General features: G+C 41.2%; 1 protein-coding gene across 7 annotated transcripts in view; it reads right to left on the minus strand.

Annotated features, from left to right (window-relative positions):
• The window catches only part of LOC125461075 (uncharacterized), a 253347-nt gene that overhangs the window by 171529 nt on the left and 56075 nt on the right, over positions 1-25743 (minus strand). Inside the window, exon 7 of one of the 7 annotated variants that reach the window (XR_009446871.1) lies at positions 3379-3618. The exons of 5 other annotated variants lie outside the window; for them this stretch is intronic. Coding sequence is in view for 1 of the 2 variants with exons in the window: in XM_048549434.2 (XP_048405391.2) it covers positions 3461-3618 (158 nt within the window). In the remaining variant the exon portion in view is untranslated. Of the gene's footprint in view, positions 1-2710; positions 3619-25743 lie in introns of those variants that run through there. One more of the 7 variants, XM_048549434.2, reaches the window with a different exon arrangement.

The raw sequence follows: 25743 nt of genomic DNA on the forward strand, positions 1-25743 counted from the left end.
GAAGTGGTAGGCACGTTGAATAAGTACCTTGCCTCAGTATTTACTGCAGGAGGTTAGCTTTCCAGAAATCCCAAGGAAATTAACAGTGCATTGAAAAAGGTACTAAACAAAATTCAGTGAAGCATCAATAATGAGGAAATTAATAGAATTGAAGAGTGACAAATCCCCAGGACCTGATGGTTTTTCATCCCAGGGTGTTAAAGGAAGTAAGGGGAACACATTGTTGACTTCCTAACTATAATCTTTCAGATCTCCCTCAATACGAGCATTGTGCCTCTGGTCAATTAGCCTAAAATGTGGGGTTGGGAAATTGCTTTAGTCCATAATCAAGAAAGGGGTAACTGAATACCTTGAAAATTTTCAGTTGGTCGTGGACAGCCAGCATGAATTTGTGACAGGTAGATCACACCTGATGAGCCTCCGTATATTTTTTGAAGAGGTGATTAAGGTCCACGGACCTTTATCAGAGTGGTGTTTATGGATGCTGTTTATACGGACTCGCAAAAGACATTTAATAAAGTTCCACATAAGACACTATTAACTAAGGTAGAAGCCAATGGAATTGAAGGCAAATTACTGATATGGCTGTGAAATTGGTTGAACAGCAGATAACACAGTAGGGATAATGTGTAGTACTCAAATTGGTAGGATGTGGCCAGTGATGGCCCACAAGGATCTGCGTTAGGGTCTCAATTATTCACATTATCTATTGACAACATAAATAACTGTAAAGTTAGGCATCATTATAAAAAGTACACATGATAGCATAAAATTACAAAAGGATATTGATAGACTGCTTGAATCGGTAAAACAATAGCAGATGGATTTCAATGTAAGCAAGTGTGAGGTTATCCATTTTCGATCAATAAAGGATAGATCAGTGTACTTTCTCGATGGTATGAAGTTAAATGCAGTGGATATTAAAAAGTGTCAAGAATGTATTTTGTACAAACAGGAACAGAAAATAATCAGGAAGGCTAATGGGGAGCCGACCTTCATATCTAGAGGACTGGAATACAAGGACGCAGAAGTTAAACTCCAGTTACACAGAACCCTGACTAGACCCTACTTGAAATACCGTGAGCAGATATGGGCACCACACTTTAAGTAAGATACATTGGCTGATTGTTAGAGATGCTGCTGTTGAAAATGCAATAGTTAGGTATTGACTGACAGTTATGTGACAAGCAAATCTACTTTGATTTCTAAAAGCAGTTTTGACCAATGAACTAGAGATTAGATGCCAATTTTGTGGAGTTCAAACAGATGCTGTTGATAAACCTTTTTTGTCAGAAAAGAACAGGATCTTGTGTCTCAATATGTAGCTTTCATCACCATTCTCTGCACCCACTTCAATGTCAGTACAATTCTTGGCACACTTTGGACAGTATTTGCTAATCATATCACTGAATAAAATCTCATGTCAGACACAGTTTGCAAGCACAACTGATTGGATATGGTTAGTACCTCAAATGCAGCAAACAGCTGAAATGATTTGCTGCTTGGTAAGATCTGCTAGGCTCTGCACCCAGAATGAAGGTATTTAAACTGTTTAAGATTCTAATCAGCAGCTTATCTTGGAACTAACCAGTCCAATGGCAGGGTATGAAAGAAGTTTCATTTGTAGCTCAGATACCAATGGCTGATTTATCACTCACTATTAGTCCTAGTTAAGCATTAATCCAGATAGTGTGTCACATCTTGTAGTTATGCTGCCAAGAGGTTGGACACTAGAATGTCGTCTCCACACTCATCAGTCCAACAGAATACTTCCAACTCCAATGCATGAAATAGGTCTCTTGTAATCAGCTCTTTTTCAGCCTGGTGCTTGAATTACATCAAATATAACAAGGATAAGTTCTGAATTACATACTCTGGTGGTCAAGATCCTTTTATGCAATTTTGATAGTTGTTTCCAGCCTTGAGTATCCAGAGCAAGTTGGACATAGAGAGTGACTACCAAATGTACAATGCCGAGGACAAAAAGTTGTGGCCTTTATAATGATGTTGGCATCACTGTATTGAAAGCCAAATATCCAGCCAACTGAGCTAACTGACCAAACTGTCAGAGAAAAAGCAATTTTGCTATCTATTGCACTCAGTTGGAGAATTTAGGGTAATTTGAATTGAGAGGAGGAGCAATAAAAATTGAATATTTAGCATAAGAGTCAAGTTAACATGCAAAAACTAATCATCTGTCTCAGATTCTAATAGAGTCTAATACTCAATTATCAAAGGGGTTTTTTTTAAACAAAAAGTCTGAAGACTGACAGATGGCTGGAATAACACTGCAGATCACTGAAACACAGAATTAGATTTGTGAAGAACCTCTCGTGGCCTATTCAAAACACATCTTCACATCCAACTTGGGAATCTTACAGCCACTGTAATAATAAATGGTCAATCTTAAAATATACTTCAAGACATTAACAAAGCTGAAGTTGAAAGCTTCGTGCTCGCCTTATAATAGCAACAATGCTTTCAGAAATGGTGGTGACAGGTATTTCTACCATAATGCACATTTTGTTAACACGAATTAGCTGTAACATGATTGGTGAATAGTGGACAGTGTTGGGATAGTGATTTTCTTCTAAACAAATTTTCTGTGGTGTGAAGTTACATAAGAACACAACTATCGTGTTACAAAGAGAACGACCTGTATTTAAAAAATACAGCACTTCAAAAGTGAAACTGAAAATTCTTTGCGGTTTCGGGGTACTGCTGCCATTTCACATTAAAGTTTGAAATACCTTTGAACTTTGTCAATATTTCATAATGTACAATTTTGACAATTTAAACTTAGAGACTAACTACAAACTAATACAACAATGGTTAATTTCTGTCACTTCCAAACGTCATGCAAAATTCAGGTTGCACAGAAGTAGAAAACAGGGTTAAAAATGATAAAGTTCAATATAAAAAAGTCTTTGTAAACACTAAAGCAAATTATCAATGTGTAATATTATAATACAATCTGAAAACATAACAGACTTATTTAACACAAGAAATTTTTACCTAGTAACTTATTTCTTCATTCAGAGTGGCTAGTGGCACATTGTTCGATACATAGTGTACGAAACTTGATACATATACACTGAAATCAAGCACCATGTACAATTCAACCGAGGTACTAAGGTCAATCAAATTTGCAGCTTTTGACCAAATCTAATATCAAACTAATTCTCCGAGTGGATCTGCATACAATTTAAACCTAATAGACAATCTCTCAATGAAGCATCTGGTCATAATGAAGTGGGAAGAGACAAATTAACTATTCAAACTCTTTGCACAAAGCCTTGGTAGGAAATTTCAATCTCCATGCCATTAGTAATATTAGAGCGAACGGTCACATAAAACAAAAAGAAAGCACCATCGTACTTCATACAAATTGTTCATCTTTCTTTTAAAAAAAATTAAGGCTCAATATTAAGAAGTTGCCAGGAAAGGAAGGATTTTCATTTTACAATTGTTTAGATTTGGTTCGTGTTTTCGCCTTGGTTTTGCAGATCTTTCCAGAAACAGGTATTAGATTAACAAGTACAGCACGTTCTCCCAATGAGGAGTAAGTTTTATCCCTGATCATAACTTGGCAGTTGTAGTTGGGTAGAAGTTTGGCATCTGTCAAGACAAAACAAATGGTGAGCATCCAAGGGAGTAAAGTGCATCAGCTTATCCAAAAAATTATTTTTCACAACCTATTCTTTCCTTCAAACGTTGATTCAAGTAGTTGCACAGACATCAACTTGTCTTTGACAGCGTGCTCATATAACCAATACAAACCAAAAGCACAGTGGACGCTGTGAATCAGAGACAAAAACAGAAGCTGCTGGAAAAGCTCAGCAGCTCTGGCAGCATCTGTGGAGTGATATCAGGGTTAAATGTTTTGACTCCTGACCCCATCAATCTTGTGAACCACGATCCCACTGGCAGTCTCTCTTTCCTCATAAGTCTGCATACCACCTCTCAATGTTTTACAAAACAGTAGGTCTGAATATTTTCAGTGATTTCCCTTGCAAACATACCAGAAAATGTTCAAAATCAAAAATTAAAATCTTATTTGATAGTGTCAAAATTAAAACTTGGCCTCTGTATCTTACTTGATCTGGCACAGCTGAGCACCCTCCTCTCACACCCTGCCGTCCTACAAGCTGTACGAGGATACACACATTGCCTATCAACGGCATCTATCAACCGCATGCAATGAACTTTCACACATACAGGAATGATACCCTGCTCCACATCAACCAACCATAAGTAACAACAATAGTCTGTTCAGTCCCTTGAGCTTGCTCCACCACTGTATTGGACAGTGGCTGACCTGACATTCCTCACATCCACTTTCCTGCATTCTCCCTGTAATCCTTGATGCCTAGACTCATCTCAGGTTTAAATGTAACTAAGGATTCTGCCCCCACAGATCTCTGTGGCAAGGAGTTCCAAAGACACAATGCACAGAGGAGAAAGTCCTCCTCACCTCAGACTTAAATTGCAACTCTTTTTTTCTGAGACTACATCTCCTGTTCCTCGACTCTTCCATGAGGGTAACATCCTCTTAATATTTACCCTGACAATCTCCTAAAAAAATCTTGTATGTTTCAACAAGATCACTACTTATTGAGATTTAGAAGAATGAGAAGACACCCTACTTGTTTAACTTTTGCGCATAAAACAATCCCACCATATCAGGGATCATTCCAGTGAACCTCACCTGAACTGCCTCCAATAAAATGAGTCTTTCGTTAAATAAGTGGACTAAAAGCGCTGAGTACACCAGATATGATCTCACCAGCACCGTGTATAGTCATAGTAAGACTTCCCCACTCATATTCCAACCTCCTTGAAATAAGGGACAACAGCCTGTGCTAAGTTTACTGCATTCTGTGCACTAAGTTCCACGTCCCTTTGTCTTGTGGCTTTCTGCAGTTTTGTTTTTCTCCAAATAATGCTCCCCTCTCTTGCTTTTCCTTTTAAAGCAAAAAACTTCACAGTTTCCCACCATTTCAAAACATTCTCAGGCTGTTTATCAGACAGCCAGTAACGGGAAGAACAGAAATTACTCCTAAATATTGAGGCGATAGAAGCCCTCATTTTCAATGTCGGCTACAAACTCCATTTCCTAATTATCAACTCTATCCCTCCCGCTGACCACCGACTGAGGTTAAACCACACAAAAACCACAATGTCTGATTTGACCCAAGCTGAGTTTCCAATCTTATATCCACGCCATCACCAAACCACCTATTTCTATCTCCAGAACCATTTCAACTCGACTGATGCTGAAACCCCCATTCATGCCTTTATGACTACTTTTAGACCACTATTTGAAATGCACTTGGACTCCTATACTACACTATTCATTAACTGGAGGCCATCCACAGCCCCGCTCCCCTTGTCCTTATTCACATTAAGTTCCACTCATGCAATCACCCTCTGATTGGTCACTCCTGTTGGTTCTAATCGGGCATTAACTCCATTTTAAATTTCTCCAATTATTGTCGAATCTTTTAGCAGTCACACCTGCCTCGATTTCTTTAATCGCCAGTAGCCCCACAGGCCTCACCTGAATCTGGTGACATTACCCCAGGTATTAAACACTCCCTTATTAGTGGCCATGTTCTCAACTGCAAAGGGTGTAACCCCTCCCAAAACACTGGCTCTAATCCCACTTCGTTCCTTCAAGGTCTTCCTTAAATTCTGACTTTTTAAAACAAAGTTTTTAACCATTTGTCCTAATGCTGCCCAATGCACCTTGGTGCCTAATTTTGCTTTATGATATCTGGTGAAACACCTTAGAGGAATTATTACAAGAGACACATATAAACTCTTTTTGGACAAAAATCGTAGGTATCGGCACATATTTAACAAACCATTTGCAATTGACTGGTCGGTCACTGTCTCTAAACTGGTGCATAAAGTCAAGGCCATCTGGGCTTGATATTACAGTACAGGCAGTAGTAGTGCCTTTTATATACTGAATTTACACACTAACTTAACATCAGTTATGTCACCGGGAAGAGACGACAATCCGAATCTGTTATTTTTGCATTGGTACAACTCAAAATTTGTTCCGAAAATCTCAGAAATCTACTCATGATCAACAGTTCCACCTAACTGATTTTTAAACCTTTGTTTTGGTGTGGATGTCAACAAAAATATGTAAAGCATGGAACTGAGGTCTGTATACTAAATTCTGTGGTTTCCCACTTCACTACACATCCATCAAGATTAGCCAGAGGCCCCAACAGATTTCAGCTGATGCACAACTTCCATGGCATATTTCTCTAAAGAAAAAGGTTGCTACAGAGTAAAGTTAATGTACGTGACATGTTTTAATATCACATTATTTTCTAAATTAACCGACTAATCTGAGAGCTATTTGTTTCTCACTGCTGAAGCCTGGATCACCTGGGACGGAGCGTTTTGAATTACGAAGAGAAATTGGACAGACTGGGGCTGAGGGGACTAAGAGGGGACGTGATGGCGATGTATAAATGTATGAAGGACATAGATAGGGTCGACAGACAAGAACTTATGCCCTTATTGGAGGGATCAACGATCATGAGCTTAGGTTTAAGCCAAGGACAAAAGGTGAGACAAAATATAAGCGAGAAAAACATTTCACAGAGGGTATTAGGAATCTGGAACTCACCACCCAGAAGGGTGATAGTACATTAAAATAATACTTAGCTGTACATCTAAGATGGAAGGCATACAAGGCAATGGGCCTAGTGCTGGAAAATGAAATTAGAATATTTAAATAAACAAGGTGTAGAGCTGGATGAACACAGCAGGCCAAGCAGCATCAGAGAAGCAGGTTAGCTGATGTTTCAGGTCTGGGCCCTTCAGAAAAAAAAATTAAGTGGTTGTTTTTGACCAGCGCAGATACAATGGGTCAAAAGGGCCCTTTTCAGTGATGTTGATCTCTATGACTATTACATGACCATCGAATGTGGTACTGAGCAGCAGATGGAGATCCAAGGTGTCAGTGATCCACTGCTTACACTTTATCACTGCATTCCAATTGAACACCAGGCCTTAGGTCTATTTATCACTGGCTAGCAATGAGGCTGTCACAGAATTGCTAAATTATTTTCTGCCCATTTGTTTAAAAAAAGACGGAGAACATGCTGTGCTGTAATGCGCACAAGGGAGAAAAACACGCTGGAAAATCTTCTGGAAATCATTTTGAAGCGGAAGGTGAACAAGATTGTAGCTTGTCTCAATTTGCACTTAAGGTTTTAGTGGGAGATTGCACATACCTTCATTATTACCATTCAAAATTCACTTTAATCAGGTGGGTTCTTTCTTCCCCAAAAATGAGCAAGAAGCAGAGTGTTTTTTTTGTTGTTGGCATACAAGGCTGATCTCACTTATGGAAAAATGAGAAAACTCCGGAGCATCACAGAGCTGTGACACAGTGTAGAGGCGGCCTTTTGGCCTATCTGGTCTGCACCAACTGAGCATTTGACTTTGTCAATGTCCTATCTTTTCAGCATAATCCTGTACACTGACTCTGGATTCTAAGCATCCAATGCCCTTGAATGCCTCAATCGAATCTGCCTCCATCACACTTACAGGCGCTCTGTTCCAGACTCAACTACTTGCGTGGTAGGTTTTCCTCCTGTAGCATTTGCTTCTTTTGCACAACACTTCAAAACTGTGCCCTTTTTCTCAAACATTTTACAACTGCGAATCATTTCCCCAATCTACCGTCTACAATATTCTACATAAAATTTACAAGCATGTATGCAGATCTGAGCTAAGAGAGAAACCTGAATTCGATCAGAAATTGAAGTCTTCAAATAATAAATTAGGAAAGTCAGTGAAATCAGAGATGGCAGCTCCAAGAATGAAAAGTTTGGACAAATTATGTAAGCAAAGAACAAACAGACGAAATTAAATATGTACGTAAGGAAAATGTTTACTCTGTAATGTTGAAATAGCGAAGAATAAAGTATCAAGGAAACCTAGATAGCTTGGGTAAATTTCAGCAAAGGACTGGATAAGTATCTAAAGAGAAGTTATGTGGCTATTTCCAAGCTGTTCTGATAGAGACCCAGCATAGATAAGAGCAGCTGATTGGCCTTCCTCTGTGCCGTAATTATTCTAACATACTGTACGTCAAAAGTAATAGAACACAAGTTCAAATAATTCACTGTTAAACTGTATAGTTCTCCAGTGTCAGACCACATCTGAAATATTACATCGGCCAGTCGCCAAGTAACAAAGGAGAAGTTCAAACCCAGGAGAGTGCGAAGAGCAACAAGGCTGATTCTGGAGATCAAAAAGATTGAAGACCAGCTTATTCACAAAACATTTGAAAACATCTTTCCACACTGCAATGTTCTCAGAAGTTGCCAGAAATGTCCCTCCCCTTTCCCTTTTGGTTGAAAGCCTGAAGGACTGAAGAAGCTAAGTAATTCCTAAGGGACAACTGAAACATGACAACTGTCTATTGACTTTTAAGCCCAGTGTTCAGTTCTCAAGAGAATAGTTTCTTTTTCTTTTTCTTTCTCTCTCTCTCCCCCCTCCTTTAACTTTTCAATTTCTACACTGCTGCTCCAGCTCCTCCAATCACAGATCCTATCATCTGAGGGTGCAGCAGGAGCATACTGAGCAGAGAAAGGTCTGAATCTTTCCAGTGCTAAAAGTAACTTTTACTGGGGAAAGGAAAAGAACAAAACATTAAGGTGCACACAAACTGAAAAGCAAATAGACATTTTTCACACTTACCACATTGTTTCTTTGCAAGCAAATTGTATGGAATACAGAACCCCTCAGCTATCACAGAATGGCTGCCAGAGTAATCATTAAAGCCCATCAACTTTAACTACTATTTTCAACAGATTCTAATTCATTAAGACCCATGGATCTTCCAGTGATAGGCTTATTCGTTGACTTAAGTCTTTAAAGCTTTTCCTTGCAAGTTTACACTCTCTAACCTAATTCCACACTTTGAGTCCAAAAACCAGGGCAAAATACACCTCATAAAGCCTTCGTATCACAAATTGGCCAGCGTTCCTGAACTTACATGCGGCAGATCAGCTTCAGAATACTAACTGATAAGCATGAAGGAAAACATGTACGTGAAACCAGAGGCTGCGTTTAGCTAAACAGTTACATTTCCAAAACCACACGATCTGCCAACATTCATTGTCTGGACATGTTTGTTTCAGCATCTTCAGTAATGAGCAATGAACTGATGGAAGACTTGAGGGGTGACATTACAGAGGTTTCTAAAATCATGAGGGGGTTAAGTAGGGAGAGGGGAGTCCAAAACTAGGGGCATAAGTTTAAGATGGGAAAGATTTAAAAGGGAACATGAGGGTGGTGCTTATATGGAACAAGCTGCCAGTGGAAGTGGCAGAGGCAAACATGATTACAGCCTTTAAAAGACATTTGGACAGGTACATGAATAGGAAACGTTTAGAGAGATATGGGCAAAATACAGTAGATCTGTTTAGGAAAACGAGTCAACGTGGGCTAGTTGGGTTGAAGGGCCTGTTTCTATGCTGTTTGACTATGACCCTAAAAACAGCTAGATAATAATGCATGATTTTGTATTTTTGTCAAAATATAACAGAGGTTCTCCAAATGTGATCCCCCTACATTCAGTCCATTATTAGACACCTCAGGATGAGACAATACTTCACTGGTCCACAGCAATCAAATTGAGAACATTACAGCAGTTTTGTTTCACATTCCTCAAGGATCAACCGATCATCATCTACAATGGTTCCAGATAATTTTTCATTAATTTAGACTTGAATGGAAAACATCTGACAACCAATTTCCTGGAGGTTACAACTGATCAGAGACTAGACTGGACCAGCCATGCAAACAGAGTCACTCAAGAGAGGGTCAGAAGCTAAAAATTGGGAAGCCTAGAACTCACCACCATACTTCCCAACACCCTTTCAGAATCAAGATGTTGGAACGTGATGCGATATATCCCACTTGCCTGGATGAGTGCAACATAAGCTCTCAGGAAACTTAACACCATCCAAGACAAATCAATCCACTTGACTGACACCCTCTGCCATCCACATTCACTCCCTCCACGATATACGCATACTGGCAACAGTGTTTACCATTTAAACAACGCACTGCAGCAACTCCTGCAGGGGTCCTTCAACCACCTATAAAGGACATAGGCAGGAAAACACCATTGTGACTTGGAATTAAGAGTGTTCCTTCATTATCACTGCATCAACATCATTGCACTCATTCCCAACAGCAGGGTGTTGTGTGGGCACACACACTAGGCTGCAACAAAGAAAAGGTATTAATTCATTAGGATAACTTTCTCCAAGCAATTAAGCTCAAGCTACTTAGGCTGCCCTAGCCAGTGATACTCTCATAGATAAGCTCCTAATTAGGGCAGTCAGTGATTGAAATTGGTGGAATAAGTTAAACGATGACACATTAATCATAATTGGATTTTTACAAAACTCAACTCTTAATCTAATCTTATTTCCTCGCTCATAAGACGACAAAGTCAAATGAAAATAATACAAATAAAGCTTTATCCTGAACTGCTGTTCAACCTTCTCGGGTCTTTTCTATATTGTGACCCCTAAAGTGTTTCGTCTGCCAAGCTTTCCATGTGATCAGCTGAGGAAAAATACATAGACTGCCATAAGAGACCCATGGAATGTCGTGACAGTTAGGATTTGCACCACTTCCTTATCCAAACAATGTCTAGTTTTCTATCCTCGATTTTAATGTCCATACACGAGAAAAGGTAGGTTTTTTAAAAAAAATACTAAGAATCAATATCCTTCCAGCCTGACTGCAAAGGAATCTGGTCCTCCAAATGGGCGCACACCCTTGGATTTTGCGGTCAGCAGAAACAATGGATTGTCACTCATTAAGGAAAATTTTCCACAATGATCGACATGCCCTCTTTGTTGTGGATTTCACCTTTCTCAGTATTAAATATGAATCCTGAGGCAAGAAAAGGGAATCTACAGATTGTTTCAAAAAGTGTAAGCAGTTAATTACACCACAGTATGCTCAGAGAACAAACCATGCACACGTGGTTCAATCATAGAATCCCTACAGTGTGGAAACAGGCCCTTCAGCCCAACAAGTCCACACCGCCCCTCAGAGCAGCCCACCTACACCCATCCCTCTATGATCCATTTAACCTACATGTCTCTGAACCGTATGGGCAATTTAGCATGGCCAATCCACCTAGCCTGCACATCTTTGGGCTGTGGGACAAAACCGGAGCACCTGGAGGCAACCCACGCAGACACGAGGAGAATGTGCAAATTCCACATAGATAGTCGCCTGAGGGTGGGATCGAACCCGGATCTATAAGCGCTGTGAGGCAGCAGTGCTAACCACTGAGCCAATGTGCTGCATTTAGTTAAATACATTAGCAATGCCATTTTCAATGAATTTTGCAAAACGTAAAATAAAGTTTGGGACATACAGCTGAAATACCTCAAAAATTAAAAATGCGATTTTTAGAATAATGGAAAGAAAAATGGAAGTGACAAATATAGTTTAGTTTTCCAAGATCAGGAGGAACATTCGGTAGTTCTACCTGAATGTATTGAAAAATCAAGTCACAACTCGTTCAGCCAACTTATCAAAAATAAAACAGTAAGACTACAGCTAACAGAGAAGTGATTGCTAGCTTCATTTTAAGTTCATTTTTAAATGTATTGTCACCCGCAAAAACATCAACAGTCGAGCGCCAAGGGATCACAAACACCACCAATGTCTGCATTTAAAGGCACATGTTTACATGTGCGTATTGTAGTTACTGACAGCTTTAGTGCTATCACAACTGCAAAATCTGAGCTAGATATTCTATGTTTTTGACCTGACTTGTCCTATAGGACTCAAGAGTCCTTGAAGCTTAGTTCTCTGATGGGAAAAAAAATTCCAAATCTAAATTATGGAGGAGGATCACTGGACCCAAACAGTTAACTCTGCTTTCTGCCAGATCTGCTGAGTTTTTCAAGCAATTCAGCTATGTTCCAAATCTACAGTACCTCTAGTTATAATTCGTACGAGCATGGGATCAAAGGTATATTCCAACTTTTTTAGGCTATCTCAAGATCCACTTCCTCAAACTGTTCAGACCATTAACTTACACCAATGATATTAAAACAGCTCATTCACAATGGTGATTCCTTCATTGTCTTCCAACATTTTTGCATTTATATACCATTTTCAATATGTCCAACCTCGAGAGCCAGACAGGCAGTGATTTCCTCCAGCTAAATATTGAGAAGACAAAGATTCCTGAACCATTAAGTCTTCTTCCTGAGCACGGAGAGGCAGACTGAGATCATTTACAATTTGGGCATTGAATTTTAACCAGGAGAGGTATTTCCCTCTGCGCACCCACACAATCAAAGCACTCTTCCTTCACCCACCCTGTCATAGCTCATCTGCTGCTACAAACTTGAGTTCAGCTGCCCATGTCCTAACAAACTCTCACTAAATCTTGTTCAATTATCACTCAGACGCTTACCTCTACTGGCTTGTGAAACAGCAACACCTCAAATTTTAAAAATCACTCCTCTCCAAGGTCTCAGCCTTTAACTCTCTAATCTCCTCCAGCCCAGGATCTCTTCACAACACTATCTTGAACATCCAAGTTTTACACAGTCTACAACTGGCCACGTTCACTCAAGTTACCCAAGCTCCAAATCTTTGAATTCCTGCCCTAAAAATCTTTCTACCTTTCTACTGCTTGTCACTTTAAAAAAGACATAAGTGGGCTTGCTGTCAAAGTTAGCAAGGACTCCATGTGTAAAAACTACTTCCTTAACCATTTCCTTCTCTCTAGTATTTCCACTGGACTTGAAACATCAGTTGCACAAACTGTAAATCATTTATCATTTCTCCTGATTCTGCTCTGATCCTACATTCCTGCCCTTCTCTCTTCAACCCTGGCTGCTTCAATTCAAAAGCAATGGGAGAGGGAGGAAAATACTAGACCAAAAGGTCAGATTGTATTGGAATCTCGTTCCACTGCCGATGGCTCTCAGCAGGTCATGGATATCCAGAGTTGAGCTGTTTGATCTGTTCTGAACCTAACTAATTTAACATGCTTGTAATGCCACACAACCTTCAGTGAACAGAGACCGGCCTTACTCTCCACAAGGTCTGCGCTGTGGTTACTCACGCCAATACGGTCACAGCTCTACTCCTGGCTCCGAAATAGCAAGCAAGCCCCAGGTGGACGGAAGAAACGCTTCAGTGATACCCTCAAGGCCTCACTGGCCAAGTGCTGCATTCCCCACAGGCACCTGGGAATCACAGGCTTAAGACTGTCCAAAGAGGAGGAATTCAGGAAGACATCGAGCACTGCGAGACTTGCCGTCAGAGGAAAAAAAAAGGAAGCCAGGCGAAAACTGCAAAAGGAGTGTGCTGCCACGTGAACATCCCATCCACTCCTACCATTTGCCACAAGTGTGGCAGGGTCTGCAAAGCCACAGACTATACAGCCATCTATGGACTCACCCTGGGAATGGAAAAGAGTCATCCTTGTCTGCAAGGGCCAGTCAATGATGACGACGACAATGACCATCACAAGCAGATGCATCTGTTATAGATGACTGAAGAGATCAAATAGGGGTCTTCCTCATTCGTTCCCTCAAACATGCCACAGGCACAGACTGGTAGATGTCTCTTTCAGGTCTCGGTCAGTTTAGTTAGTAGTGATGCAATGTTACGGCATAACCCATAATCAGGTAAAAATCTTTTTTTTTTAAACAATTTACAGTCATTGACCTGAACACACTTGAAAAATGTTGCCAAGAATTGAGAATTCACATTTGCTGCTTTTAAAGTCATTCACTCTTTTGCTTTGGCTCAGTGAACCTTCCGACATTTTGCTGATATTACTGGTGCAAATTCTACTCCAATTATTGTGCACTTCTGTTGGCCAAATCTGAAATTTGCTCAAGCTTTCATCACAATCATTTGCTTATGTTACTGAAGATCATTGTTAGCTCAGTCAGATTCTCCATGACTGAACTTACTTCCTCCTCAGAATACATATGCTTCAATGACCATTGAGCTACTTGAAGCTCTCGTGAGCTATTATTACTGTAACTGCTTATGTCCATCTCCCTCAGACAGACATCATAGAAAGTCAGTACAATCAGTTGGTCTAACAGCATCTCTCCCAAAAGTTTGAACCCCATTTCTGTTCAAATCTGGAATACACGGATTGAAATTCAAGCACCACAGCTTTCACTCCTGGGGGTAAAAAACACAATTGCAGTTGAAGAGACCATCTCCAGAACAACTAGCCGAAGCACAATCCCACTGGAACTTCCAAGATCAACATTGGATCGTAGAATTCTCAAACTGAGGAACTTGAGCAAATCTGCCTTTTCTCGCTCTTTAACTTGTGTTTACTTACATGGAATTCAGGACCACATCTTACTAATTTATCCTTTTTGCCAAGTTCACAATAAAACCACCCATTGACATTTATCCATACAGAGCTGCCTGGCTTGGTTTCTTGTAGCTTAACACACGGTTAGATAGATACGGAATTTATAAAGACATCCTTTTCGAAATCCAAAACTCTTGACATACCAAACCTGGAGTGAAAAGAGAATTTATTCAATCCCCTCCACTTTGTCACAACACTCACTGTAATATTAAGTTGACAGACTTATTTCCCCTCATCCATTTGCTCAGAGTATTTTTGGGAGCATGCAGTGCATTTTTTCCCAATTCTAATTAAAAATATAATGAAATAGGGATTATTCTAGATATCCCAAAGTATAGCTAATGGTCCCGAGAGTGCAGTTTTCAAACTTCTACAGGATGCAATCTTCTAACAGGAAGTCAGAAGTTACCAAAAATCAGGATAACATCCAATAGTCGGCTGCAATTTCCTCCATTTTAACTTGTCTCCTTTGCACTTATACAGTACAAATTCACTTTATAAAGAAGAACAGCATGCTGTATGCTTTAACATCTTCAGATTTTTACTGTCAAATTCTAAGACCTATTATTCTCAACAACTACAGCAATCTGGAAAGTAACAGACATACAAGGGATTACACGGTGTGAAGCTGGATGAACACAGCAGGCCAAGCAGCATCAGAGGAGCAGGAAAGTTCACGTTTCCGGTCAAGACCCTTCTTCAGAAAATGACATACAAAGGAATTTTTTTTGTTGCTGCCACTGTTAACTATGTAGCTGATCCTCATATTACTAATTTATCCATTGATCAAGAAATACTGCCTTGGGTTTCATGTGTACTTTAGTCCTTGAATTGGGTACGGGGAACCCTGATCTATGAACATCCAACTTTACAAACATGATTCTGTATAGGATGCAATTTTAATCATCTGACGTTTCCTGTACTTAGCAAAGGTTCTTTTTTATTTTCCTGCATTGCATTCTGACTTACACACCCATCAACTTGCAAATGGACTCAGGAATGGAGCCCGTTTGCAACTTGGGACTCCCTGTATTGTGATAAGAAGCAAATAAAAGCAGTGATGTGAGTGCTAGGGATCTGTAAACAAAACTGAAAATGCTAGAGAAACTCAGCAAGTGTGGCAGCATATGCAGTTAATTCCAGTACGATTATCAGATTTGTCTCGGAGAATTCTACCAACAGAGTTTACCCTGAAAACCGTACGTTTTACATGATTGCTCATGCAGGAAAAGATGGGTCAATTTGACAAAGACATAATGGGATTACTTATCATTTTACATTATGTCTCAATTAGCTATTAGCTAATTCTGCATCACTACCTTGCAGTTACAGATCTGATGTCTATGAGTAGCCATACACAAGGTAATGATTTGATAATCCTGAAGAAGGATAATACCGAAAACATTGACTGCTCCTTTCCTGCAGATGCTGCCTGGCTTGCTGTGTCCTTCCAGCCTCCTGTTCATCCCTTCTAGATTCCAGCATCTGCAGTTTTTTTTAAACTCTAATAGTTTGATATCTTTTCTTGCAGGAGTCAGTTATTAGTAGCATTGTATATTCAGAGTCTGTTTGGATTTCAGTCCCCTTCTGAAAATATAGTAACTTTAATAACATCACTTTTCCTCCTGACTCACTGGATTCCATATTTTCAAGTGCTCTGGAGAAATTCTGATCACCCATCAGTATCATTTCCCTCATAACATTGTCAGTAAAACTAGATCAATTGTCAGAGTACGGTCATTATCCTCAGCTCAGGATCACTGTTAGCCATTTATCTACTAGTTCAGAAAATCTCTAATCCGCTATTCGCTTCCAGATCCAGATTAATAGCGAGAAGGGTGTCTTGAGTCAATCATTTTCCCATCATGGTCAATTACACTTTTGATGCATCTTACAGAAGTGAACAAACTGCCAGCTCCCCCTTATCACTCACTTCTTGAATTTTAGGTTTGTCACATTCCAAACACAGTCTTCAATTTCTTCTGTATTTAATGTCATTGTAACAAGGGCATCTTTGTCAACATCCAGTCAACAATTCAAGGTCATCTCTAGAAAAGTTTTCACTGGATTCACAGCATGAGCACAGTCAACCAATCACAACATAGAACAGTGCCAGCTACCGGAACAGGCCCTTTAGCCCACAATTCCATCAGTTCTTAGTGCAGTTTTCATGCGCTTATTTTATGCTTCAATAATGTCCTTGTCAGACAATCTTTTCACAGCACCAGGGACCCAGGTTCGATTCCATCCTTGGATGACATTTTTCACGGAGTTTGTACATTCTTCCCATGTCTGCATGGGATTCCTCCAAAGAGCTCGGTTTCCTCCCACAGTCCAAAGATGTGCAGGCTAAGAGGACTAGTCATAGGAAATATGAGGTTATAGGGATAGAATAGGGGGCCGGGTCTGGGTGAGATGCTCTTCAGAAGGGTCAGTGATGAAACTTGATGGGTCAAATGGTCTGCTAACACAATGAAGTGATTCCATGACAAGAGTCTCTGATGAAGGGTCCAGGCCTGAAACATCAACTTTTGCGCTCCTAAGATGCTGTTTGGCCTGCATTGTTCATCCAGCTCCACACTTTATCTTGGATTCTCCAGCCTCTGCCGGTCCCATCATCCATGACAAGAGGCCACAGGTTTCCCTGAGTATCTTTGTAGAGTTTCACTTTTTACTAGGTTTCATACACATAACACATTAAAAATTCAGTCTTTGATACTGTACTTGGGACTAAAACACATGCTCTTCAGAGGGTCAGTCTGTACTCAATGGGCCAAATGTCCTGCTTTCACACTGTAGGGATTCTATCGATTTTTCCTTCAGGGCTTGTCAGCTTTCTCATGAAGTCACATCAGTAAAACATTTTCAAATTTTGGCTCACACCCTGATCCACTGGCAAAATCAAACTCATCATATTCAGAGGTACAAAGGAAGATACTGCCATTAACTAGTACTTCTACAGGAGGATGAGTACCACAATTATCCAAAGCACAACTCTGCTAAGAGATAATGGGAACTGCAGAGGCTGGAGAATCCAAGATAACAAAGTGTGAAGCTGGATGAACACAGCAGGCCAAGCAGCATCTCAGGAGCACAAAAGCTGACGTTTCAGACCTAGACCCTTCATCAGAAAAGGGGGATGGGGAAAGGATTCTGAAATAAATGGGGGGGGGGGGGGGGGAGAGGCGGACTGAAGATGGATAGAGGAGAAGTTAGGTGGAGGGGAGAGTATGGGTGGGGAGGTAGGGAGGGGATAGGTCAGTCCGGGGAGGACGGACAGGTCAAGGGGGCAGGATGAGGTTAGTAGGTAGGAAATGGAGGTGTGGCTTGAGGTGGGAGGAGGGGATAGGAGAGAGGAAGAACAGGCTAGGTAGGCGGGGACAAGCTGGGCTGGTTTTGGGATGCAGTGGGGGGAGGGGAGGTTTTGAAGCTGGTGAAATCTGCTAAGCATTCCTTTCTTTTGCACATCTTCATTCACATTAGACAAAAGATTTCTGCATCCATCCATCAATGTGAGCTTTGGAATCAACAGTAAGTTGAATTATACCATTTTGACATCTTTGTTTTGCATATTTTCCATTAACAGTCAATTCCAAGGCATGTGTTCCCATTGTATTCGCGTACATAAGCATGGTTATAGTTTTTATTGTTCTTAAAAACAATGAGCAAACTTTTGTCAGCGCTAGCTAAGGATTTACTTGGAAGTCATCACACATTAACTGTTTCATCAGCATTTGCACGCCAGTCAAATGTTCAATCACAAAGTTTAGAGATTTCTGTTCCCCAGTACAACACAATCTTTTGAATCCGTCATATCTTAAAGCAAGTGAACCACCAGAGAAGCAGCACATGATTTTCATCACATCAAAATTTTTTTTGCCTTTACCACAAGCATTGGTCCAGATTTGATATGTTGTCACATGTACTGACATACAATGAAAATTTGCTTTGTGCGTCATACAGGCAAATCATATTTTACACAAGTACTTCCGGGTAACCAAAATGCAGAATATAGTGTTACGCACACATACACACACACACACACACACACACACACCTTCCAATCTCGAATGTGGTTGATCATGCAATGTACAATTAAAGCATTCAAGCTGAATGGCATGAAGTATAAAGGTGCATTATATGCTTTTACCTCACTGATTTCATAAAGAATTCTAAATTTTTTGCTTAGTACTTTAATGTTTTTTGATCATTGATGAGCTATCATTCAAATCTGGAATAAAAGTGATTTTCACGCTTTTCCAGTCTCTCTCCTATTCCCATTTTCTGCTTCAAAGCCAAGCCAACACATTTATGCTTAAGCTCTTCCACGTGCAAGTTTTCTTAACCAACTGAGCAAAACAATGGGCAAGCGATTTCAGATGTAACACAACCACAAGTTCAATGAACGGCACAGGGAGGACATCGGGCAGCGCTCTAATAGCAGCTGGGATAACTACTGCATAGTGGGTGGTCATATACACATGCCCCAAGTGTTTTTTTTGAGACTTTTAGGAGCCCGGGAAACCAAATGTAATGGTGTTTTTGATTTGCATTCAGTGTCACAAATTTATTATGACACCACTGACACCCTCATCCGCCTAGCTGAACTCGTCCTCGCCCTCAACAACTTCTCATACAATTCCACCCACTTCCTACAGACAAGGGGGAGGGGCCATGGGTACCCACATGGGCCCAAGCTATGCCTGCCTCTTTGTAGGGTATGTGGAACAAACCCTCTTTTGTTGCTACACCGTCCATAAACCCCATCTCTTCCTCCGTTACATTCATGACTGTATCGGCGCTGCCTCGTGCTCCCACGAGGAGCTCCAACAGTTCATCCACTTCAACACCTTCACCCCAACCTTAAGTTCATCTGGACCATCTCTGATAGCTCTCCCTCCTTCCTGGATCTCTGTCTCCATCTCCAGCAACCACCTAGAAACTGATATCCATTTCAAGCCCAGTGACTCCCACAGCTACCTCGAATACACCTCCTCCCAACCACCTTCCTGCAAAAATTCCCAATTCCTTCGCCTCCGCCACACCTACTACCAGGATGAGGCATTCCACTCCCATACGTCTTTGATGTCCTCTTTTCTCAAGGACCACAAGCTCCCCCCCACCTCAGTGGTCAAGAACATCCTCGGCCATGTCTCCTGCATTTCCCGCAACACATCCTTCACACCCCCTCCCCGCAACCAAAACAGAATCCCCCTCGTCCTCACGAACCACCCGACTAAATTCCGGACCCAACACATCATCCTCTGTCACTTCCACCATCTGCATTCCGACCCCAACAAAGACATTTTTCCCTCCCCACCCTTATCTACCTTCTGGAGAGACCACTCTCTCCGTGACTCCCTTGCCTGCTCCACACTCCCCTCCAGCCCCACCCGGCACTTGACTCTGCAACCATAACAAGTGCTACACCTGCCCCCTCACCCACATCCCAGGCCCCAAGGAGACTTTCCAAATCAAGCAGATGTTCACCTGTACATCTGTTAATGTGGTATACTGCATCTACTGTTCCCATTGTGGCCTCCTCTACATCGGGGAAACCAAGCAGATGCTTGGGGATCGCTTTGCAGAACACCTCTGCTCAGTTTGCTCTAAACAACTGCAACTCCCAGTCACGAACTATTTCAACTCCCCCTCCTATTCCACAGACGACATGTCCATCCTGGGCCTCCTGCAGTACCACAACGATGCCACCTGAAGGTTGAAGGAAGAGCAACACATATTCCGCTTGGGAACCCTGCAGCCCAATGGTACCAATGTGGACTCCACAAGCTTCAAAAATCTCTCCTCCCCCTAGTGCATCCCAAAACCAGCCCAGCTCATTCCCACCTCTCTAAACAGTTCTTCCTCCCACCTATCCCCTCCCCCCCACGTCAAGCCCCACTCCCATCTCCTACGTACTAACCTCATCCCGCCCCATTGACCTGACAATCCTCCCTGGACTGACCTACCTCCCCACCTACACTCACCTTTACTGGGTCCATCCCCAACTGTTTGACTGGTGTGTCTCCTCTCCACCTATCTTCTCTTCTATCTGCCTCACCCGCTCTTCCTATTTATTTCAGATCCCCTTCCCCTCCAACATTTCTGAAGGAGGGTCTAGGCCTGAAACATCAGACTTCCTGCTCCTCTGATGCAGCTTGCCCTGCTGTGTTCATCCAGCTCTACACCTTGTTGTCTTAGGTGTAAGGCTTCTGGCCATATTGTTCACACCCACAAGCTGTTCAGCTATCTGGGAGCTAATCACAGTTGTTGATAGGCAGAAAGCCTTTGTCATTGACAACTGGTCACCACTTCACAGACCAGTTGTTTGTTGCCAGTCAAGTCTTATTTTGTATACACTCCCTGATGCCATGTGTTCTGCAACCAACCTTTCTCCTCTGTTTGACCAAGCGGCGTAATCAGTATTCAAGGTGCAGCAATTCCTTCCATAACCCTTGATATTTCGAACAGTCCTTTTATCATTTCAGTCCATAAATCAATAATACAGAAAAGTAACAGAAATTTTATACCAGGTTAGCATTTTGTTTCATGTGCAAAAGTACCTAAATCATTCCATTTGTTAGCCTTTTTCGTGTCTCCACTGAAATCTGATTTCATTTTTCTATTTCGTTCAGCAAAGTGGGCAATGCCACATTTTCCCATTTTGCTGATATCTGAAACAACATAAGAACTAGGGGCAGAAGTAGGCAATTCAGCCCCCTGTGCCTGCTGCACCATTTGATAGGATCGTGACTGATCTTATCTTGGCCTCAACTCCACTTACCTGCCTAACCTGATAACAACTGGTTGCAATGAATGCTGTCACACTAATATATTACTCACAGCACAATGAGTTCTTATTTCATGTAATAATAAATTTGTGATGCTGAATGCAAATCAAAAGCACCATTACATTTGGCTCCCTGGGCTCCGAAAAAAAACTCTAGACATTTGTCAAACAATTTCCCTTTCACAAAATCGTTATGGCCCTGCCTGACTGTTAAGATTTTCTAATTGTCCTGATACTTCTTAATGGATTCAACATTTTCCTTACAACAGATTTTAGGCTAAATTATAGCTTTCTATCTTCTGTCTCTCAGCTTTCTTGAACAGATATATGTTACATTTGAGGTTTTCCAATCCAAAGGAATCTTTTCCAAATCTAACAAAGTTGGAAAATTTCAACCAATGCACCCACTGGCTCCAGAAATCTTCAAGGATTCAGGTCATGAGATTCAGGGGCTTTATCAGTCTTCAGTTTGCCTGTTGTTTTTCACTTCACCGTCCCTTTTCCTTATCAAATGTGTTATTATTCAGATGTTTCCAAGACAGACAAAATACTTGAAGTCTGTTCCTTCATGTTTCTTATTTGTCAGTCCTGCCCTTGTAGCAATGTTGACTTCAGCTACAATTTCTTTCAGTACCGTAAAAGATTTTCTTGTTTTGTTTTATATTTCTGGTCTCAATCTCTTTTCCTCCTTTTAAGTAATCCTGTCCTTACTTCTCAACTATGCTCACCATCACCACAAAAACAGAAAACAGGATTCTCAGCCAAATCGACATACTCCACCTCCCTCCCCTTACTCCTGGGTACGTGTAGCCTCTAGATATCTTAAAAGCGTGCAGAGACTTGCCTTCCTCAAGCTTCTGTGGTACAGAATTCCATACATTCACCAAACTCGGTGAAGAAATTCCTTCTCATCTCACCTCAAAATGGCCAACATTATTCCTGAGACCTTAACATCCCCCAGGTGGGGAAACATCATTCCAGCATCCAGCCTGTCTCTCCAGCCTGGTCAGAAATTTGCTCTGTTTCAATGAGATCCCCCAACATTCCTTGAAACTCAATTACAGGCCCAGTGCACCTACAACAAACCCACTGTCCCAGGAATCCACAAAATTATTGATGCACACCTACGTCAAGCAAATATTTTAACAGATAAGGTGACCAAATCTGGAAAATATTCCTTGGCCTGTGTTCATCCAGCTCTACACCTTATTATCTCTAATATTCCAGGTATGGTTTCGCTGAGGTCTTATACAACTGCAGCAAGATGTCAGTGTTTATGTACTCAAATCCTCTCGCAGCGGAGGCCAACATACGACTTGCCTTCCCATCTCGCTGCTGCAACTACAAATTGCTTGCTGTGACTAGTGTTGAGGATATTCAGATTCCCCAACAGACATCAGCATTTCCTAATTGAGCATTATTTACTTAATACTCTGCCTGTACGTTTTTCCTACCAAAGTTGAAAATCAGTACAGAGACTAGCATTCAATTCCACATTATAAGTGAATTTAAATGCCATTAGCTACTCTGAACCTTCACCACCAGAGGATGACCTTAAGCTTTTGGATTAGCAGCACAGTCTTTTGGATTAGCAGCACAGTCATATTATCACTAAACCACACTCGCTCTAAAGTCTCATTATGCATGACCAGGTCTTAAGTAGCTTTCACTCCACTTTTTTCCATAAGCAATTCTTTTTCTAAAAAAAACTGTCCCAAACACACTATAAACTCAACCAAAATTGCTCACTATTAGTGCAGCATCTTTCTTACAGGCCCTCACTGTTTGTCATTTACACTCTCTTGTAAGTAGTCTAATGCCGCTTTAAATTAAACCACAACTCTTGGGACAATAAAAGCAATACTGGCCTAATGAAAGACACTAGGTAAACTAGCCAACTGAACACTATGCTGGCAATTGGATCAGACCAGACAAGGCAGGTATGTAAACCATTTACCTTGATTGGTTATACTGAAGAGGATCTAATGAGGCAGTGGAACTGAAATATTAAACCAGGAGATAACAAGGTGTAGAGCTGGATAAATACAGCAGGCCAAGCAACATCGGAGGAGCAGGAAAGCTGACGTTTCGGGTCTAGAGAGGAGATAATGGGAAATGCAGATGCTGGAGAATCCAAGATAACAAAGTGTAGAGCTGGATGAACACAGCAGGCCAAGCAGCATCGGAGGAGCAGGAAAGCTGACGTTTCGGGTCTAGACCCTTCTTCAGAAATGGGGGAGGGGAAAGGGGTTCTGAAATAAATAGGGAGAGGGGGAGGTGGATAGAAGATGGATAAAGGAGAAGATAGGTGGAGAGGAGGCAGACAGGTTAAAGAGGCGGGGATGGAGCCAGTAAAGGTGAGAGTAGGTGGGGAATTAGGGAGGGGATAGGTCAGTGCATGGAGGACAGACAGGTCAAGGGAGTGGGATGAGGCTGGTAGGTAGGAGATGGGAGTGGGGCTTGAGGTGGGAGGTGGTGATAGGTGGGAGGAAGGACTGGTTGGGCTGGTTTTGGGATGCAGTTGGGCAAGGGGAGATTTTGAAGCTTGTGAAGTCCACATTGATACCATTGGGCTGCAGGGTTCCCAAGTGGAATATGAGGTGCTGTTCCTGCAACCTTCAGGTGTCATCGTTGTGGCACTGCAGGAGGCCCAGGATGGACATGTCGTCTAAGGAGTGGGAGGAAGAATTGAAATAGTTCACGACTGGGAGGTGCAGTTGTTTGTAACAACAACGCCACCTGAAGTTTCCCGGGAACAGCACCTCATATTTCGTTGCAAATAACTGCACCTCCCAGTCGCAAACCATTTCAACTTCACATGCTTCAAAAATCTCCCCTCCCCCAACCACATCCCAAAACCAGCCCCAGCTTGTCCCCACCTTCCTAACCTGCCCTTCCTCCCACCTCAAGCCCCACAGCCATCTCCTACCTACTAACCTCATCCCACTCCCTTGACCTGAAGTAAGCCACTGTACTTGGAAATGACCGGATAACTATTTAAAAGAAGCCACTCCTACCAGAGGATTCTCTCTGGAATGTGAGAGAGATCATCAGCATCAGTCAGCAGGAACAGCCTGAACTTCAGTTCAACCACTGATCAGGGTAGTATATGTTTCAACATGAGATTGATTAATTTATTGTCACATGTACCCCACAGTACCGCAAAAAGCTTTGTTTACAAGGAGTACAGGCAAATCAAAGTAAGCAAGGATGTACAGATCAAAAAGTTGTAACACAAAACTTAGAGGTATACAGGTTACATTGCACAGGGTGTGCGCGAGGCAAAATCAATGTGAGAGAGATCAGCATATTTGCAGCAAGAGAGTCCATTCATCTGGCTAATAATGGCCGGGAAGTAGCTGTTCCTGAAACTACTGGTGTGTGTGTTCTAACTTCTGCATCTTCTGCCTGACAGAGGAGGTCGTGGGAGAGCATTACCGAGAATTCCAAACCAGACTTTATACCAGTATGAAAGCACAGGTATTTACGAAACGTAAGGTTTCTTGGCAATTAGTGGAAAAGGCAGGTTTCACAGAATTGCATTTGTATGTGAGTGACATCTTTCAACAGTAATAAATCACATCTCATTATTAGTGTAAAATAAGTTAAGCAAGCTGATCAGCCACACAAAAACGACGCTTACACTATTGTTCTGTCTTGCTCACGTTATGACACGACTCTAACTCATATCAGTGTACTCACCATTTTCCTCAAAATGACGCTCAAAACAAAACTATTATTGTCACAAGGAGCTTATTACTTTTCTGCGCCCCCACCTCCACAGAATCCATCAGTAACGTTACTATGAATCTGGCAATGGGCAGGAGCTGAATACATTGCACCTATTACCTCAATTCCTTAAGTATTCCATGTTGATTGCACTTGGTTGGAAAGAGTTTCATAAATTAAAGCTTGATTACTTGATACAGTTGTTCTCTTCAATGTCATGTTTTGTATCTTGGTGACAACTTGCTCAGCCAGCATACCATAGCCCTCGTTAAATATGGTGTTTCCAATAAATTTCAGAGCTTACTTCTAAGAACTTAGCAACAACTATCAGCAGGTTCTCTACAAAAGCAGCACAATCTGTGCTGGAGTTGGACAAGTTCGAAAGTAATATAATTAGCAGACTTCTAGTTTCTTATTTGGACAATTGTAAACATTAGCAAATGCAATCCTTCACCTTACTTTAATCATTGCTATTATAGGTACATCCTGATCAAAATTTTAAATGCCACTTTCTCACTCACATCATGGATACTTTGTTTAATTTGCACCTTTCCAGAAAAACATCTTCAATATTTTCTTCCATCGATCAGAATTGAAAAATCAACCAAATACTATTCCTAAAATTTCAAAACATCCGAGAATCATTATAATCATTTAGGAGTGTTTTTGAAGCTAATACTGGGCGCTGGCTGCTCAAGTTGTCAATCTATACTTTCAGAGAATGCCAAAGGAAATTCCCTGTGGATTTCCCAATATGGACTTTAATATTAACAAAACTCAACTAAAGACTCCT

Source organism: Stegostoma tigrinum, chromosome 18 (genome assembly GCF_030684315.1).
Source record: "Stegostoma tigrinum isolate sSteTig4 chromosome 18, sSteTig4.hap1, whole genome shotgun sequence".
Lineage (NCBI taxonomy): Eukaryota > Metazoa > Chordata > Chondrichthyes > Orectolobiformes > Stegostomatidae > Stegostoma > Stegostoma tigrinum.